Raw genomic sequence first — 21,190 nt, 5'->3', positions numbered from 1 at the left:
TCAGGTAACACCGGTGTTTTGCCGCGAGTTATCACGAGATTTCAGAACGAGATTTCTGGCGTGGTGAGATTTGGACACAGATCACAACAAACAGCGACCTCCAGCTAAAGGTAGAGACATACGTTCATTTCTCCTTTCTAGTTTGTAGTCGGACACTCATTGTAACTATCTGAGCCTGTCAGTTTGAAAAAAATGTCCGTTTACAGGGCGAACTTTGACGGAGCCACTTGCCCCGTGGAGGAGCGTCAGCTGGGCTGCAGGCTGCCTGCCCGGCTCAATACTGCAGCCACCTCAATAAAAGTATTATCCATCACTCACATATACAGAAAAACATATGAAAACAGGGCCCAGGTTGAAAAAAAACGAAGTTGCCCTTTAACAGTGTTTCATGTTTCGTCTCCACTTCCTGTTTCAGCAGTCATACATCACACTGACACAGTGATGCTGCTGTTGTTGTTGTTGTTGTTGTTACTGTCACAGTCGAGGTTCACATGTGACATAAATCAGTGCAGGAGCTACGTTTGCTACTGAACATGGAAGAGTTATTTACACCACGGTTTATTTTACACTTCTACCACGTTCAAAGTTATTTATATAAATCCTTTAATCTCCCACATAACACTGCAGATTATTCCATCTCTCTTTACGTTTTCAGATTCGGACTTGGAGGCAGAAAATTCAAGTGAGAAAACTCATTTTTGCAGAAAAGGACAAACCATATGTGAACAACAGTGGGAACAACGAGGAGTGACTCAGCAGTTTGGAGCCAGACCAGAGCTCTCCGATACAGAACAGCAGTGGGTTTATAGATATTAACTGTATCAGAGCTGGAAGCACTAAAGCACATCCCACACATCCCAGTTAAACCACTTTATAAAACATCTCCACTCTCACTGGGAGTCTCTTTACCATCCTGACTCCACACTGATGCTAACAACGATAGCATTTTATATATTTATATATTATATTGTCCAAGTCTGATTCACATTTTGTCACATATGATTTGTCGACAGTATATAAACATATATACAGGTTTATGTCAAAGAACAAACCATTGTTTTCAGACATTGGCCCATTTGGTCACCTGTGCTGAAGATAAAGTATAGATAGATAAAAAATAATAATAATAATAATTCTTCAGCTCTAAAATGTCATAAGAATTATTAAAGGGATAGTTCCACATTTTGGCAAATTGGCCCCATTGCCATAATCCCTATAGTCATAGCAGTAGGTTCGTTACCTTTAATTGTCGGTGCAAGCTATTTTTAGAACGGCGGAGCAGAGCCGTGAGCTGCTCAGAGCTACGCTACGGAGGCTCATTATGGGATTTCTTGGTTTCCCTCATCAAACTCATCAAATACACAATCCAACAACTCCACAACGCTCTGGTGGACAAGTTGTGACCTGCACATTCACCACACTATGAGATAATAACACAACGTTACCAGACAGAGTTGTTTTAGAGGGAAATTCATGCAAAACCGCTGATGTGCGTTGCCTTCAGGGACAGTTTTTCATCAAACAGTCTCTGTATTTCCCTCTAAAACAACTCTGTCTGGTAACGTTCTGTTATTATCTCATAGCGTGGTGAATGTGCAGGTCACAACTTGTCCTAAAAATAGCTTGCACCGACAATTAAAGGTAACGAACCTACTCCTGAAACTATGGGACCATGGGATTATGGAAATGGAGGGGGGGGAGGGGGGTTGATGTGCAGCAAAGGCCACTGAGCCTAAATGGTGTTTACTCTACCAGATGAGGCCCCTCAAATGATTTTCTAAATTAAAAAAAAAATAAAAATGTCAGTGCTGCAGAATCTGTGATTGAGGTATTTCTTGTACAATCTTGTTGACCCAATGAGCTAATCTCTCAAATCCACGCGTTCCTCCGACGTCACAGTCTTAAAATATCATCACGAGAAGCTGTTTCACTGTTAATAAGGTGTAAAACAAAACTAAAAAAATAAAATAATAATAATAATTTGCACATCATGTACTTACATCCACAATGAAGAAGTCCAGCCAGCACCAGGCGTTGGTGAAGTACTTGACGAAGCCGTAGGCCACCCACTTGAGCAACATCTCCAGGATGAAGATGTAGGTGAAGACACGATCGGCGTACTCCAGGATGATTTTGACCGTCTTCCTCTGCTCGATGTAAACGTCCTCAAAGGCCTGAAGGGCAGCACACACACACACACACACACACACAAACACATACATATAGGGACTCAGAGTGTTTCTTTGAGTAAAAGGTAAATTAGCATTGTGTAAAATTAAATGCCGATCAGATCACTCCCATATCTTCTGGTCCTGAGCCCAAAAATTCAAGCTTTTTAGAAAAATATACTGTATGTCTAACTATAGACCGAATCGCCTTGTTGTTTACATTCTACTTCCGGGTAGAAAACCAGCACCAATAGCGAACGAGAGTTTAGCTATATATACCATATTTTTCACGTCCTATCACCGTTTAGACAAATCTAAAATGATTGAAGAAACATTACTATTTCTGTGTGTGTGTTTTGTGTTGCTATGTGTTGTATTTATTCAGTGGTGTCTAGAAAGCATCAGTGGCTGCAGCTGACAGGGACAGCTAACGGTAGCTAAGCTAACAGCAGCAGCTAAGCTAACATTAGGACGTCAGCTGTTAAAACCCTCCCGTTGTGGGACACGACATGAAACTACTCCAGTTAGCTCAGTCATGTTGTAACTCAGATATCCACTGGAGAAAATATTTTTTTCATGGGCCGTTTATTGAGTCACTGAGTTATTAAAGTTAAACAGGTAGCTAACCGTTAGCCCGGCTAATCTATGATAACCATGACTAATTACAAAAATGTGCACACGTAAATAGTAATGTTTGTCCAATCATTGGTTTTATAAACTTTACAAACATCAGATTAGTCTAAACGGTGATATAGTAACATGAAAAATTATATAGCGAAACTCTCGTCCGTCACTATTGTTCTCATGCTGGTTTTCTACCCGGAAGTAGTTGTAAACAACAAGGAGATTCGTCCTATAGGCAAGATTTTAGGATTTAAGATTCCTAATACAGGGTTGCCAACTCTCACGCATCTGGCGTGTGTCACACGCTTTTAGGTCCTGTCTCACGCTCTCACGCCACTCAAACAATTCTCACGCCAAAATCAAGCGATTTGGCAAAAAAAAAAAAAAAAAAAAAAATTTAAAGCAAGCTTTTAATTGGCACTCATCAATAGGCTCTCTGATTGGTGTGCGCGATGCTTATCCGCGTGTCGATTGGACGGCTGCTCAAGCCTGTGATCACAGCACAGTAGGACGGGGAGTTATCGATCCGCGACCCCCCCCCCCCTCCCCCAACAGCGGCACGGTGCTGAAGCCTGGACCCGACTTGGTCCGAATCCGATGGCCAAAAAAAAGAGGGAGAGAGCGAAGCCCGAGGCACAACCTGACCTGACCGAGTTATGTTTTCGGACTGAACGCGGCTCGAACTGACGCCTGCGGTCGGGCTGGTTGGGCCAGTCCGTTGAAAACTATAAAATCAAGATGCTGACTGGGTAGCCCAAAAGTACAGCCAGGCAGCTCAGTCCAGAGAGCAGAGGAGAGAGAGACAGCGCAGCAACAGGTGTGTGTGTGTGTGTGTGTGTACGTACGTGTGTGCGCAACTGCGCATGCATGTACGTGGGCCATACCTGCAAACTCCGAATGGGTAGAATGTTTATAGAAGAGAAACACACATTTCAGGACCTGACTTGTATCATCAGGCTGTAGTAGAAGACTGAAAATCACAGGACATGTCTGTTCTGTCCTTTCATATATTAATAGGCTCAATAGGCTCAATAGGCTGGTCCAGGCCAAAAGCCACAGCTCCCCACTAGACCAGTTTCATACACTCCAGCCATACAATGATAGGAACCACAGATCTGCTTTTTTCCCTCTTATCTGAAGCAAATGTTGTGTTTTCCCTTTATTTTATTCTCAGAGTACACCAGAATGCTTCAAATACATGTTAAAATCACAAATTTTTCCTGGGGGGGTGCCCCCAGACCCCCCTAGAGGGACCTATTACACCTCTAGCCTACTCAGTTTGCAGGTATAGTGTGTGTGTGTGTGAGAGAGAGAGAGAACTATTATTATTATAGACAAACCGCCCCCCCCCCCCCCCCCCCCCGCCAACAGAATCTCACTCCAGCCCAGGACCAAAAGTTGGCAACGCTGTCCTAATAATGTTATGGTTCTGTTTTTCTGAAAGACTGGTAACTGTGTGTAGGTTAAAGGTGCATGTTGTTTTTAATTTAACAATTAATTGATTTGTTACTATTTTCATTTAACAACTGCCAAAGGGAGAACCAATGGAAATTAGCCTTCTAGCTAACTCCTTTGTTAGAATGTTTGATTAATGTACATTGTTCCTTTTCAAATAACCAAAAAACAAAAACGTGACACACACACAGTGGGTTGTCGACAGTCAAACAGCAGAAATCTTGAACAAACGTTCCCCCTTCTTCTTCAGCACATAAGTGTTTTGATTCGGCCACAGCCCCCCCACCACCCCCACCCCCAGAAAGCTGCTAACCTAAGCTGGATGCTGCCAGTTGAAAGGTTGGTGCATTACAGCACTTTGCTGTCCATTAGCAACAATCATATCAAGAGCAGCTGCAGAAAGAAAAGAGCATCGGACTTCCTCTCGACCTTATAAGGAAACGAAACTCAACTTCCTCCCTCTCTCCCTCTCTCTAACGGATTATTACACTGTTGTTGTTTTAATTATTCCTTTCAGTTGGTTTTTCCCACAGTTCACCGCAGCTTTGCACAACGTCGCTGTGCAACTCTGTTGTTGTCAGGAAGTTCTAGTTGACGATTAATTGCCAAAAAGAATAATTGCGATGTAAGATTTAATTGTCTTTTTCTGGTAATTCTATTAGGAGGAAGAAGAAGAAGAAGACAGCTTTGCAACTAAATCTATGATACTAATGTCAATCGATGCTCATTGAATATTAGAAATAAACAGTTTGTGGCTCCACGCATGTGTCATTAAACCAGTCAAACCTCAAACGGTGAAAAAAAACAACAAGGAAACACCAGCTCAACATCTCTCATTGGTATTTATTTGGACCTTTCTTGATATTATTCATCTGGTAAAATGTTTGTTGGACATAATTGTTGATGCCACTGCTTATAAAAAAAGAAAATATAAATAAAAACATTTGATCACAAAAAAACAGGACCAGTCAAAAAACCATAAACCAGAAAACGACGAGGAAATATGACAAATCTGTTTCCATTTCATTTAGCTGCTTTTATACAGATGAAGGGAAACCATTTGAACCATAACGCAAAATAATAATGAATGGATCAACTCAAACGATGGTGAATCAGGCGATTACACTGCAAAAACTCAAAATCTTACCAAGAGTATTTGTCCTATTTCTAGTCAAAATGTCATTTCTAGTCAAAACAAATCTCATTATACTTAAAATAAGACTCATCACATTAAAAACTCACTTGTTTTGAGACACTTACTTATTTCAAGCAGATTTTCACTTGAAATAAGTAGAAAAATCTGATAGTGGAGCAAGTTTTTCTTCCTTAGTACAAGGATAAAAAAAACTTGCTTTCACTGGCAGATTTTTCTACTTATTTCAAGTGAAAATTAGTTTGAAACAAGTAAAATGATCTAAAAACAAGTAATTTTTTAGGTGATGAGTCTTATTTTAAGTGGAAAGAGATTAGTTTTGACTAGAAATGAGACATTTTGATAAGAAATAAGACAAATATTCTTGGAAAGATTTTGAGTTTTTGCAGTGTATGTGATAATTGTGACCGGCCTGGTTGTTGTGTTGTGTTGTTTTGTGTCGTGTCGTGTTGTGTCGTGTCGTGTTGTGTCGTGTCGTGTTGTGCGCTCTCACCAAGGCGCCGCTGCTGAGCAGGATCATGAAGATGATGAGCGTCTCAAACCAGTTGTGCTCCACGATCAGGTAGCAGGTCTTCCTCAGGAACCACCAGTGTTTTCCCCAGCCGTGGGTGATGGGAACGTCGCAGCACTTGTATTTGGCCACACACTCTGTTACCACAAATTAAAAAACACATGGATTGAATTTATAACCCCGACTCGAGCAGAGTTTGTATGATCCCTCTGAAGTTTTTTTTCTGTCAACTTACTATCTCTGATGGAAACATACACTGCAAAAACTCAAAGTCTTTCCAAGAATATTTGTCTTATTTCTTGTCAAAATGTCTAATTTCTAGTCAAAACTAATCTCTTTCCACTTAAAATAAGACCCATCACCTAAAAATTAACTTGTTTTTAGATCATTTTCACTTGTTTCAAACAAATTTTCACTTGAAATAAGTAGAAAAATCTGCCAGTGAAAGCAGGCTTTTTGTGCTTGTAATAAGGAAGAAAAACTTGCTCCACTATCAGATTTTTCTACTTATTTCAAGTGAAAATCTGCTTGAAAGAAGTAAAAAGTGTCTAAAAACAAGATACTTTTTATGTGATGAGTCTTATTTTAAATAGAATGAGATTTGTTTTTTACTAGAAATAAGACAAATATTCTTGGTAAGATATTTGATTTTTTGCAGTGTAACAATAAGCAACTTCACTCACTTTCATGTATATAGTTGTCTTTTTAAGATTGATAATATGTTATGAGTATATGCATAAACCGCAACTATGCAGGTTGTAAGCATGTGGGTTGAAGAGAGAGTTTAATGTGTGTAAATGTGCTAAACCTTTCATATTTAGAGGAATATACTGTACAAGGACACGTTCTCAGGAAAGTGACAATGGATGTTCATGAAGGAGCAGGAGGACTGTCCCTTTACCACACAAGCTGTGTCCTTGTTGTTGCTCAACTGTATGTATAAATAGTTGCATAAACAGGAAAAGGACTATGGTAAATACCAATTTTGTATTTTTGTACTGTTGATTCTGATGGAAAATGCCTTAAAAAACACAAACATTTGTTGTTGAGACTGAGACACACACACACAGACATGATGACATATGTTGTATATTTTTATAAAAACATGACCGACCGTCTGTCCAGCAGGCCTCGGGGTCCAGATACTCCTCCACCACCTCCACCACCGCCACCTCCTCCACATCTGGCTTGATGTCTATGGTGCTGCCCTCGGAGGAGCTGGTGTCGTCCAGCTGGGACACACAAGAGCAGCAAACATCAGTCCCAACATCTGCATGGCAAAATCTCAAAATCCTTCCAAGAATATTTGTCTTATTTCTTGTCAAAATGTCTCATTTCTAGTCAAAACTAATCTCTTTTCACTTAAAATAAGACTCATCACCTAAAAATTAACTTGTTTTTAGATCATTTCCATTTGTTTCAAACAAATTTTCACTTGAAATATGTAGAAAAATCTGCCAGTGAAACAGGTTTTTTCTGCTTGTAATAAGAAAAACCAGATTTGTCTACTTATTTCAAGTGAAAATAGGCTTGAAAGAAGTAAAAACTGTTAGTCTTAAGTCTTAAAACAAGCTACTTTTTAATGTGATGAGTCTTATTTTAATTATAATGAGATTAGACTAGAAATGACATTTTGACTAGAAATAAGACAAATATTCTTGGTGAGATTTGGAGTTTTTGCAGTGTGGGCTTCTTTTCTCTGAACATCCAGAGATGCTACAGTAACATGATTTATCTCCACCGGTGGAGCCTGTGTGTATGTTGTAGCCATGTAAGTGCAGCCAATTCCCCTTCTGTTGTGCACAGCTATTAATAGTGAGTCATTAAAACATGACCAAGGTTGATGATGATCATCCTTAAACGTGCATGTAATGTTTGTTCTTTATTCATTCTAGATGAAAGAATGAAGCACAAATGCAAATGCACAAATCCTGCTCACTGTACATATTGTAATGTTTATTCAGTATTTATTATCTATTTAACTGCACTACTTCACTGTTTATTTACACCCATTGACCACTTTTAACCACTATATTTAACTATATTTGTATTATGTGTCACATTCCTTAAATGTGCAAATAAACCTGATTCTGATTCTGACAAATACTGATACTACTAACTACTACTAACAGACATCTGTCAAGACAATTTGTGTTGAAGTCTAAATATGGATATTTCACTTTAAGACTGTGAACCTTCTGAGTGTTTCGGGGGTTATATACAGACACTGAGAGCAGCCGGCACAATTAATCACGTCCAATCTTAACAATAGTTCAAGGTGATGCAGGAGGACACACTGGTAAAACAGCAACAAAACAGAAGCCATATTGCAATAGAGAGCATCCACACACACACACACACACACACACACACACACACACACACACACACACACACACACTAGTGCACATGCAGACACTCAGCCAATTCAATTCACCAGAGAATGATACTGCACTTTATAATCTTAAGTCGTCAGCACAGGACCGCATTCGCTCTCTACTCCTCCTCCTCCTCCTCCTTTTCTCTTCTCTCTTCTCTCTCTTCTCGACCAAACAGCACAGATGGATCCCTGCTCCTCTGATTGGCTGTGAGCAGCTCTGTCTGTGTGTGTGTGTGTGTGTGTGTGTGTGTGTGTGTGTGTGTGTGTCTGCTCCCTGCAGTGCACCCTGTGGCTGAGTGTGGTGCAGGAGGAAGCTGAGGTGTGTGGTTGGTTGGTGGAGGTGCAGGTGGAGGTGGAGGGAGCCCAGTGGAATATGAACTTGGTGCAGGTAGAGTGGTGAAGCTGCTGCTGCTGCTGCGTTCTCTCCTTCACTCCCACTAGAAACCAGGTCAAGGTGACCCCGCGCGTCAGACTCTTCCAGCAGCTTTCGGGCCTGGTTTCTGGTTTCAGGTTTTATCCCTTTATCCCACTCTGATGCTACTGTAAACAGTCATTCTAGTTCAGGGGCCATAAACAGCACAATCTGATCTCCGGTGGACCGGACCACTAAAATAATAGCATGATAACCTATAAATAAAATTTACTTTGATTTTTCCCTTTCTTTTAGTACATTATTACGATATTAAAGCAGAAGTAAGCGGAATATTTGTATTAATATAAGTCTTAAATAGTTGTATCTTCCGACAGCAATCACTTATATAGAGTGTTTGGTCTGAAACACGGGTCTGTCAGTCACTCTGCTCTGCTCTGAGCCCAGGAGAAAACTTTCCTTGTATCCTACAACCTTTATCCAATGAGGAGAGAGAACGGCATAAAGGGGCGGTCCTCTCTGTGTGTGCAGCCAAGGGATGTGCGTGAATGTGGTGACGTAGGGACGAGGACCAATAGATCCATGACGAGGGCGGGGACTGCTAACTCCATCTGCTGACAGGAAGTTAGCCAAAACCACCGGATCGCTTACTTCTGCTTTAAAGGGACCCCAAGGAGTTTGCTTTTGGTTATAAAAGAGTCTTATATTAATGTGGATGAATCTACGTTTCCACTTGTTAATAGGTCCATTTTAGATAAATATATCGTTTTGTCTCTATAGTTATTGTGATATTATTATTTAGTGGTCGACTCGTCCAGCATTTCCTAGTTTCTGTTTCCTGGACGCTGCCCGGCGGGTCATGGGAATAACGCCACCGGATCGCTGTAATTGGCATCGTTTATGGTCGGAACTACGACGGTATGTGATCGTCTTAATGAAAACATGCTTGGCAAATGTTTTCGCTTCCCTCCGTCTTCCGCCGGTCCAAGAATTTCACGGTGCGCGCCGCCGAGGCTCATGGGAAATATAGTGCGAAAACACTTCGCTTTCCAAAACTCCTCTCCTCCTCCCTTTAACAGTTAACGAGCTGTCCTTTTACAAAACATATTATGAACAACCTAAAGTTTCTTGATAAAGAATATGTGCAATTTCAACAATATTTTTCCTTTTCTGTCATTTTCACACTTTGGCCACAGCCCCCCACCCACTTCGCACGTTTGACACCCTGCAGTAGACGGTATAGTACTGTATATTTCTCTGCTCTGTCTGTTGTCTCATCAGGAGTTTCCTTTGTGTGTGTGTGTGTGTGTGTGTGTGTGTGTGTGTGTGTGCAGGGTCAGCAGTCAGGCTCGGTGTTACAGCTGCCATGTCTAAATGAATGTCCTGAAATGTCAGGTAGACCAGAGTGTCGTGGATGTGGCAGCTCAGACAAGCTCTGCTAAATGGATTAAAGGAGCACAAACACACACAAACACACACACATGCACACACACACATGGTACACACACACTGGTAGACACAGCTGAAAAAAAACCCTAGTTCTGGTCAAGTTTAAAGGTAGAATCTGGAGTTTTGTTCGTTGCAGTTTGTAGACAAAACATTGAAACTCGATCGGCCACCTCCTATCGTGCTCAGCAGTGTAACGTTAGCCTCCTGCCCCTAGAGAGCAGCCGTTGTCATGACAACAAAGGAAAGGAAATACAGTCCAAGTGTAGCGCTGGAGCCGTGGGCCGATAACCGACCGTCACCAACACCGGGAGCCTCCAGTGTTAGCGGCGGATGCTAACCGCTACCGCTAGCTGTTAGGTAAGTTAACTGCAGAAACAGCCACCACCACACAGGACTACACTGCAAAAACTCAAATAATCAAAGAATATTTGTCTTATTTCTAGTCAAAATAAGAAACATCACATAAAAAGTAGCTTGTTTTTAGTCAGTTTTTACTTCTTTCAAGCATATTTTCACTTGAAATAAGTAGAACAATCTGATAGTGGAGCAAGTTTTTCTTCCTTCTTTCAAGCAGAAAAAAACTTGCTTTCACTGGCAGATTTTTCTACTTATTTCAAGTGAATATTTGTTTGAGACAAGTGAAAATGATCTAAAAACAAGTTCATTTTTAGGTGATGAGTCTTATTTTAAGTGGAAAGAGATTCGTTTTGACTAGAAATTAGACATTTTTTTACAAGAAAAAGGACAAATATTCGTTTTTGCAGTGTAGAAGCCCATAGGTGATGATTTCATTTGTATAAAGTCTATAATGTTTATTTTTGGCCACAAAACTCGACCATCCTTTAATGCATGAATTAGAAGCTGCACCTCACACATGCACTTCCAATCTCTAAAATAAAACAAGGTCTATGTAAATTAAAGAGCGATGCCGCCCTTTTCTCCTCCATCTTTTCCTACTCACGTCTTTGCTGTTCTCCACGTCCGACTCGCTGCTGAAGTCCTCCGTGTTCAGGTTTTCGAAGTCCGACTCTCCGACGGCGATGGGGACGCACACAGTGAGGTTGGGGTTGTGGATGAAGGACATGTAGTCTTCGTCGATCATGTACTTCCCCACGCTGCTGCCGATGCCGCTGGTGGTGCCGTTGCCGTTCTTGGCGTAGTCCAGCTCTCGGTTGATGTCCACCGTGTGGTTGGCGATGCAGTTCAGCTTCTTCTCGTACATCTCGTCCAGAGGTTTCTGCTCGTCCTCTATCGGCTGCGTGTCGAGGGGCCACACGGGGACAAGAGGTTAGGAAACACCGAGTTTTAAGACAGGGTTCCTACAGCTTAAGCCAAGTTAAATGTAAGACTTTTTTAAAGCCACTTGAAATGAAATTTAAGACCGACTTCACAATAAACACAAATGCAGAAACCCCCCCCCAAAAAAACACCACATCAATTACATAGGGTTAGGGACAATTTTACCCACTTTCCTATGTGATAAGGTAAAGTGACTGCTACATGAACATTGGATTGTGTCTCTTTCCAGCTGTCCTTTAAAAATAAATGCATAAAAAGACCAGAAAAAAAAACACTGACTCGGAGCTGGTGGCGGTGAGAAATTTAGCGTTGACGGCCGCCACTAACTTCTCTAATGTTACCAATTATTTTGAGATTTGAGACTAATTACAACCATAAAATCCCACTTACCATGTATTAACATTTTTAAGACGTTTGAAAAGTTGATTTAAGACATTTTAATTCCAATTAAGGCCTTATTTTTAGATTAATGAATTCAATGCCTTTTAAGACTTTTTAAGGATCCATAAGACTTTAATGATCTGAGATTCACAAAATATTAGAAATCGTGTTCCATAAGAAAACCTCTCCTTTCCACTTCAAAAACGACAAATAAGCAACAAATACTGCTGGAAATAAAACCATCATTGAACACTGGCTGCGTCCTGACTCCCACACAATAACAGGAGCGGACAGATATTGTTAATAAAATACATAATGGCCTATATAATGGAGAAGATTATGGAGGTTATTTTCTATCATAAATCAAGAGCATATTATGTTGATTTGAGAGCATTACTTTTTGATTTGACGTTCAGAAAACTCTGCTCTCATATTCAAATTTACTCTGCTCGCGCTCAAACTATGTGCTCGATGTTTAAACCTGTGCTCTCGGATTCAAAGTTGCCCTGCTCGTGCTCAAACTTTGCTTTCGCATTCAAGTTTGCCCTGCTCGTGCTCAAACTGTGTGCTCGCACTTGGTCACAGCTGCCTGCGCAGAGTGTTTCCTCTTGCGCGGAGGAAAGTCCTGCTCTCGGATCTCTGCTCTGCTCACGGATTTTCTGTCAACTGTCAACCAATAGAAGACCGGCTACTGTTGACCAATCAGATCATCCCTACTTCTATGCTTCTTTGTGGGTGCGTTCACTGTAATTCAAGGAGCGTCACATACGGGCGGGCACTCTTTCTACCGGGTTTATCTATTTCCGCCCCACAGGCTGTTAAATGTTGCGGCTCCCTTTATGTTTTGACAACTTTTGGAATAAAATATCAGTTAATTAATACACGAGCGCCCGTGCTTTTCATTACAATAGGTAGCTATATAAACATAAACTATAGTAGCGGATGGGTGCCTTATGTATGTTTTTTTTTTTTATCCACGTTCATCGGTATATATGTTTTATAGTCTAAATGCCAAGAGTCACTTGTAAGTGCTGTGATGGTACAGTGGTTAAGGCAGATGACAGTAGCTCTTTTTGTTGATCATGGGACCGCTGGTTCGAATCCCGGCCCTGCCGGCACCCTCATGTTATGCTATTTGATTTTTATGATTTTTTTTTTTTCATTGAAACGCTTAACAAACCGCCTGAAAGAGTCAGATTTTTATTATTTGTCAGGATTTTTTAAAATTTGGTTTGTAGTTGATTTTTATTATATATTTGGCTCAAAGTGTGAAAAGTGAGTGAGTTTGGTCTGGCAACATGAAACAATAAACTTACTTGAGTACTTCGGTCGGCCATGGTGACTGTCTCCCCGCTCACTCAGTCTCTTTCTTCTTGGGAAAGCACTGATCCAAAGTAGTGCGCCCCCTGGCTTTGACCCCCGGGTGTCACGCACCAAAATTATTATCATCATGGCATATTTTTTTAATTTTCATTTCATCATGTTTTTAATCACGCATGGTAACCCACCATCTCTTGTTAAGCGTTTCAATGAAAAAAAAAAAATCATAAAAATCAAATAGCATAACATGAGGGTGCCGGCAGGGCCGGGATTCGAACCAGCGGTCCCATGATCAACAAAAAGAGCTACTGTCATCTGCCTTAACCACTGTACCATCACAGCACTTACAAGTGACTCTTGGCATTTAGACTATAAAACATATATACCGATGAACGTGGATAAAAAAAAAAAACATACATAAGGCACCCATCCGCTACTATAGTTTATGTTTATATAGCTACCTATTGTAATGAAAAGCACGGGCGCTCGTGTATTAATTAACTGATATTTTATTCCAAAAGTTGTCAAAACATAAAGGGAGCCGCAACATTTAACAGCCTGTGGGGCGGAAATAGATAAACCCGGTAGAAAGAGTGCCCGCCCGTATGTGACGCTCCTTGAATTACAGTGAACGCACCCACAAAGAAGCATAGAAGTAGGGATGATCTGATTGGTCAACAGTAGCCGGTCTTCTATTGGTTGACAGTTGACAGAAAATCCGTGAGCAGAGCAGAGATCCGAGAGCAGGACTTTCCTCCGCGCAAGAGGAAACACTCTGCGCAGGCAGCTGTGACCAAGTGCGAGCACACAGTTTGAGCACGAGCAGGGCAAACTTGAATGCGAAAGCAAAGTTTGAGCACGAGCAGGGCAACTTTGAATCCGAGAGCACAGGTTTAAACATCGAGCACATAGTTTGAGCGCGAGCAGAGTAAATTTGAATATGAGAGCAGAGTTTTCTGAACGTCAAATCAAAAAGTAATGCTCTCAAATCAACATAATATGCTCTTGATTTATGATAGAAAATAACCTCCATAGAAGATTACCGTCTCACTTTGCCTGCAAATGGATACATCTACAAAGTCATGGTCAGGATGGGTCTCAGTCATATCTTAGAGACTCAGCAAACTGATATACAGTATGTTTCTCTTGCTTCGTATCCAAACCAAGTGCGCGTTTTAAAACATGTAACATACTCGATTATCTCCCAATATGTAAATGCACCTGCACATCCCTCTTTCTTTCTTTCTTTATGAGTTTTATTGTTGTTTCTCTTTCTTTCTTACACACACATAAATATAAAATTGTCTGAAGTTTTTATGGTAGTTTTTTTGGTGTTGTTTGTTGCTCTATTTTATCTCTTGATGTGTATATATTGAGATTTATTTCATGACTATAGTAACATTGTGTCCGTTTTCAATGAGAGTGGTCATCATGTCATATCAATACTACTGTATCTTCCTCTGCCTGAAGATCTGATGTGTTCTTTAGGATCATTTATAAATACTGGTTCCTACTTACGTATATATTTTGTATCATGTTAAAAAAGAGGCGCCTATTATGGTTTTTCTATCTATTATGACGGTTTGTAGGCTACAGCCTGAATCCCTATTTGAGAACATAAGATGTATATATGAAACTACAATCATGTTCTACAGATTTTTTTAAATTTTTTCTACTATTGATTGGTCTGATTAGTATGACTGCACAACTGGTGACTGAGTGTGTGTGTGTGTGAGATCACATGATCATGGCATGGGACTTGGCTTTAAAAATGGCATCTCTACCCATTCATTTTTCGTATCTAACATCTGAGGAAAAGCCTCATGTTACTTAAATAAATCTATTTTTGCATTGGAGCTCTTTTTGGTGTTGCAGATTTTTTTTTTCAACAAAAAAATGCAGAAATCATTTTGTCATATAAAGGTTAAACATTAATTTACACTTGATCAAGTGAAATAAGGGAGAAAATCTGCCTGGAATCAAATATATATTGTCCCCACTGTATACAGACGTATATGTATGCTGCTGAATATGCAAAATGCAAAGTGTCAATTTTTATTCTCAGCAGATTATCTATCATCATATTAACATCTTTCAAAAACACTGTGTTAGAGAACCATGTGACCAACACACAGGCTGCAGTTACAGTTCAAAAGGTTAAATTAACAAACAAATAGGTGTTAAATTATATATTACCTTCTTGAGCACCGTGGCCACGAACAACCGCATGTTGACCTTGAACCAGGCTATTCCCACCTTAATGCGGGCGACCGCGAGCTGGAGGTTGTTGGGCTCTCCGTCGTCGTCTGTGGCGGCGAGGTTGTCAGCGCTGAAAGAGCTCAGCAGCAAGGCCAGGAACAGGTTCAACACCTCGGGGAGAGAAACAACAACAACGAGACTGAAGCCGGAGCATCGCTGCACTCGCGCTGCTTCACTCACATGCAGCTGCACCGCGTCGTCTCCTCTAGGGCTGCAACAACTAACCATGATTTTCATTATCGATTAATCTGTCGATCATGCCAACAATTAATTGATTAGTTGTTTGGTCAATAAAATGTTGAAAAAACGTCAATCAGTGTTTCACCAAACCTCCTCTACACTGCAAAAACTCAAAATCTTTCCAAGAATATTTGTCTTATTTCTTGTCAAAATGTCTCATTTCTAGTCAAAACTAAACTTTTTCCACTTAAAATAAGACTCATCACCTAAAAATTAACTTGTTTTTAGATAATTTTCACTTGTTTCAAACCAATTTTCACTTGAAATAAGTAGAAAAATCTGCCAGTGAAAGCAAGTTTTTTGTGCTTGTAATAAGAAAGAAAAACTTGCTCCACTATCAGATTTTTCTACTTATTTCAAGTGAAAATCTGCTTAAAAGAAGTAAAAAGTGTCTAAAAACAAGCTACTTTTTAATGTGATGAGTCTTATTTTAAGTATAATGAGATTTGCTTTGACTAGAAATTAGACATTTTTTACTAAAAATAAGACAAATATTATTGGTAAGATATTTGATTTTTTGCCGTGTAAAGTCATCTAATGTCTTGTTTTGTCCAAAAAACCAAAGAGAGACTCAGTTTATTGTCATAAAGGAACGAAGAAACCAGAAATATTCACATTTAAGAAGCTGAAATCAGAGAATTTTGACTTTTTTTTCTTAAAAAACTACTCAAATTCATTATTCGATTAATCTGTCGATCATGCAAACAATTAATTGATTAGTTGTTTGGTCAATAAAATGTTGAAAAAACGTCAATCAGTGTTTCACCAAACCTCCTCTAAAGTCCTCTAATGTCTTGTTTTGTCCACAAACCAAAGAGAGACTCGGTATATTGTCATAAAGGAACAAAGAAACCAGAAATATTCACATTTTAAAGGGATGGTAGCATTTTTTTAAAAAGTGGGGTTGTATGATCTACAAATAGCCCCTAAGTACTTTAATTGCAGTAGCAGACTCTCTGCACTCCTCCCGTTAGCAACGCCAGCCCATAATAGCCCTGCCCAGAGATTTACAACATACAGTGTTGTGAATGGACCCAAGGAAACGGCCTATTTTCACGGCCTAAAAGAGGTTTTACCTGAAAAAAAATACACAGTTCCATTGTTCGCTATAATATAATTTCCAAATTGGGTGCGTTTTTCCTGCACTTTGAGGCGCTGGAAAAAATTATATTATAGCGAACAATGGAACTGTGTATTTTTTTTCAGGTAAAACCTCTTTTAGGCTGTGAAAATAGGCCGTTTCTTTGGGTCTGTTCACAACACTGAATGTTGTAAATCTCTGGGCAGGGCTATTATGGGCTGGCGTTGCTAACGGGAGGAGTGCAGAGAGTCTTCTACTGCAATTAAAGTACTTAAGGGCTATTTGTAGATCATACAACCACACTTTAAAAAAAATGCTACTATCCCTTTAAAAAGCTGAAATCAGAGAATTTGGACTTTTTTTTCTTTTAAAAAAAACGAACCAAACCGATTATTCAATTATCAAAATAGTTGATGATTCATTTAATAATCGATTATTGTTCAATTAATTGATTAATTGAAGTTGCGGTTGCAGTCTCCTCTTACCACCAGGTTTCCGATGACCATGACCATCATGAAGACGATGAGGCACATGCTCTGTCCCGCCACCTCCATGCAGTCCCACATGGTCTCGATCCACTCGCCGCACAGGACTCTGAAGACGATGAGGAAGGAGTGGAAGAAGTCGTTCATGTGCCAGCGCGGCAGCTCGCAGTCCAGAGCGATCTTACACACGCAGTCCTTGTAGCTCTTGCCGAACAGCTGCATGCCGACCACGGCGAAGATGAAGACGATGATGGCCAGCACCAGGGTCAGGTTCCCCAGGGCGCCCACCGAGTTACCGATGATCTTGATCAGCATGTTGAGGGTCGGCCACGACTTGGCCAGTTTGAACACTCTCAACTACCAGAGAGGAACAGGAAACAGTGTGTTTTCATTTCATTTAAAGCAGGGGTGTCAAACATGCGGCCCGTGGGCCAGAACCGGCCCTGCAGAGGGTCCAATCTGGCCCTCAGGATGAATTTGTCAAGTATGAAAATTTGAAATTGCACATATTTTTATCAAGAAATTTCAAGTGGTTCATAATAAGTTTTGTAAAAGGATAGTTCAGTAACTGTAAACATCTTATTAATGTACTAAAACAGAGGAAAATTTCAATTTTTTAAATATATTTAAAGGTTATTATGCTATTATTTTACTGGTCCGGCCCACTTCAGATTACATTGTGCTGTTTGTGGCCCCTGAACTAAATTGAGTTTGACATCCCTGATTTAAAGGGACAACGAGGAGTTTCTCCATCGGCAGAACGAAAAATTCCGCGACAATAAAAAAGTCTCATATTAATGTGGATGAATCTACGTTACCACTTGTTATTGGGCCCATTTTAGATAAATATATGGTTTTGTCTCTATGGTTATTTTGTTATTATTAGTGGTGGTGGAAATCCTGGTCGAGCCGACCAGCGTTTCCTTACTTTAGGTTTCATGGCGAGTCATGAGAATAACGCCGCCGAATCTCCGTTTATGGTGGGAACTACGACGGTATGTGATCGTCTTCCAACCTCTGACTTTAATTCTTGATGAATGAAAACATGAGTCTGTCTTGCGCCAGTCAAAGAATTTCACGGTGTGCGGAGGCTCATAAATGTAGTGTGGAAACACTTCGCTTTTCCAAAACTCCTCGTTGTCCCTTTAATTTAAAACGTCATAATTTTTTACTATTGTTAATATCATCATTATGTAAATGTTTCATTTACCTAACCTTTTACACATTATTTTCTAGTCTGCGTTATATTTACTTATCCTGTTTTAATATATTATTGTTACGCATTAAAGGGATAGTTCACCCAAAATTCAAATTTCACTCATTATCTACTCACCCTCATGTCGACAACAAGACGGACATTACAGACGAGCACAATGGAGGTATTTGGATGTTTTTTGGTGTGTCTTTTTGGACGAAGAAAAGTGAGCTCCGTTCACAACCGTCATATGGACATGCAGTGCTGCACGGAGCCCCGCTGTAACTCAGATAAGCCACGGAGGACTCTGAAACTTCTCCCAGCCCTTAGTCCACATGAGGGGGAGCAGATAATGAGTGAAATTTGAATTTTGGGTGAACTATCCCTTTAATATATCTCTTTTTTTATCTGCCTCTGACATAGATCTCCTCCTTAAAAAAAAAAAAACATATCATACTCAGACATCCAACAATGTGTCAGGATTCTTGGCCTGAACTTTTTCACAACAATAAACAATGTAGAGGTTTAGATGGCCGACACATGACGACCGTCGCTGCCTCTGATTCTTTTCTTTCCCACTCACCAATCTGAAGGACCTGAGCACCGACAGCCCCTCCACGTCGGCCAGGCCCAGCTCCACTAAACTCAGCGTGACGATGAAGCCGTCGAAGCAGTTCCAGCCTTCCTGGAAGTAGTAGTAGGGATCCATGGCGATCAGCTTGGCAAACATCTCCCCGGCAAAAATACCCGTGAAAACCTGCAGGCAAAGAATATGATAGATAGATAAACTTCAATTTGTCATAGTAAAACAACTAAAAGCAGTTTAGCAACGACTCATGGCAAGTAAAAAATATCCAGATTATTGAATTATTGAATTGAAATAACACAGCATGTTTCTGTACCAATATTTATGTGGATGCACATCACACACTGCAAAAACAAAAAATCTTTCCAAGAATATTTGTCTTATTTCTTGTCAAAATGTCTCATCTCTAGTCAAAACTAATCTCTTTCCTCTTAAAATAAGACTCATCACCTAAAAATTAACTTGTTTTTAGATCATTTTAACTTGTTTCAAACAAATTTTCACTTGAAACAAATAGAAAAATCTGCTAGTGAAAGCAAGTTTTTTGTGCTCAGAATAAGAAAGAAAAACTTGCTCCACTTTCAGATTTTTCTACTTATTTCAATTGAAAATCAGCTTGAAAGAAGTAAAAAGTGTCTAAAAACAAGCTACTTTTTTATGTGACGAGTCTTATTTTAAGTAGAATGAGATTTGTTTTGACTAGAAATGACATTTTGACAAGAAATAAGACAAATATTTTTTTTGCAGTGCAATAATGAAACTGAATGACGTTTTAGTGTCTTGCATGTGTTTTATGAAAATGTATAAAGTGTTATTATTATTATTAACCTTTATTTATTCTTGAAGGAAATTGAGGTTACCCTCATTTTTTTCAATGTTGTCCAGTTAACAAGCACATTTAAAACATTGACAATGATTACAAACAAAACCATATAGCATTTGGTAAAGAAGAAGAACAATTACAATTTGAAACAAAATGATGTAGGATGAAGCTCCTAAACTCTGTAAGTGCAGGAAAGTGTGCGTCCGACTTCAGACTGGTGAAAGTGTGAGGATGTGCAGGGTCATCAGTCTGACCCGGCTAATGCAGTGTGACTGCATCCGACTTCCAGGAAGCAATAGGATCAGTGTGTGGTTAACTTTTGTTATTTTGATGGGATTTTTTTTTTTCTATATCCATAAACCTCATTTCCTTTTTTTTTCTGTATAAAGCAATTCAACTGTCGAATCACTTTCCTCAATAAACAGTAAGAAAAGTCTGTACTCTCGTAAGTAAAGTGCTGTAAATTGTTGCATAATCTTAAAATGTGTATCCTATATCTAGTTGTTTATTTATCTAGTTATATATACTAATTATGTGCATTTATGTTATCAATATACTTACACATGTATCAAAATATGTATTAATGATATCAGCTCTCTGACATTGTTTCCTGTATTAGCTGACTCTGATCTTGTTTGTACACTGCAAAAACTCAAAATCTTTCCCAGAATATTTGTCTTGTTTCTTGTCAAAATGTCTCATTTCTAGTCAAAACTAAACTCTTTACACTTAAAATAAGACTCATCACCTAAAAATTAACTTGTTTTTAGATAATTTTCACTTGAAATAAGTAGAAAAATCTGCCAGTGAAAGCAAGTTTTTTGTGCTCATAATAAGAAAGAAAAACTTGCTCCACTATCAGATTTTTCTACTTATTTCAAGTGAAAATCAGCTTGAAAGAAGTAAAAAGTGTCTAAAAACAAGCTACTCTTTCTGTGATGAGTCTTATTTTAAGTACAATGAGATTTGTTTTGACTAGAAATAAGACACATATTCTTGGTAAGATTTTGAGTTTTTGCAGTGTATTCTTTATTGAATTTTTTTTTTTTTTTTTAAGTACCAGTAACAGATCATGTTTTATTTCTAAAGATTTGAAATCTTTAAATGACCAAACAAAGAGAAAATTACATTTCCTCTCCTTATTCCTGAAGTCTTGGGGGAAATTTGGGAATAATAAAAAAAGAAAAAAGAAAAAAGAAAGAGCGGTTTGCCTGCATTAGGTTTGATGTAGTGCTGATTAAAAATGTATTGGACTTTTTGCTCAGAGTGAGCGCTCCTCTGACAGAAGCAAGGTCACAGAGCTCCAGCTCCAACTCGCACCAGGCCGTAGTTGTAGTACATAGCAGCACCACGTCAAACCTTTCCACCCCCCCACCCCCCACCCCCCAACCTCTCTTTCCTCATATCGTCC

General features: G+C 39.5%; 1 protein-coding gene across 3 annotated transcripts in view; it reads right to left on the bottom strand.

Moving 5' to 3' along the window:
• Nucleotides 1-21,190, bottom strand: part of scn8ab (sodium channel, voltage gated, type VIII, alpha subunit b) — a gene marked incomplete at both ends in the record, with an annotated part of 96,871 nt that overhangs the window by 23,809 nt on the left and 51,872 nt on the right. For all 3 annotated transcript variants that reach the window (XM_083972350.1, XM_083972349.1, XM_083972351.1), the window contains 7 exons: nucleotides 2,001-2,174; nucleotides 5,894-6,048; nucleotides 7,026-7,143; nucleotides 11,072-11,365; nucleotides 15,307-15,480; nucleotides 17,176-17,532; nucleotides 18,954-19,127. In XM_083972350.1, the coding sequence (XP_083828476.1) occupies nucleotides 2,001-2,174; nucleotides 5,894-6,048; nucleotides 7,026-7,143; nucleotides 11,072-11,365; nucleotides 15,307-15,480; nucleotides 17,176-17,532; nucleotides 18,954-19,127 (1,446 nt within the window). The remainder of the gene's footprint in view (nucleotides 1-2,000; nucleotides 2,175-5,893; nucleotides 6,049-7,025; nucleotides 7,144-11,071; nucleotides 11,366-15,306; nucleotides 15,481-17,175; nucleotides 17,533-18,953; nucleotides 19,128-21,190) is intronic.

This window comes from Trachurus trachurus (assembly GCF_905171665.1).
Source record: "Trachurus trachurus genome assembly, chromosome: 5".
Taxonomy (NCBI): Eukaryota; Metazoa; Chordata; class Actinopteri; order Carangiformes; family Carangidae; genus Trachurus; species Trachurus trachurus.
Note: the sequence above shows the minus strand (reverse complement) of the source record. Positions and strands in the feature narration are given on the sequence as shown.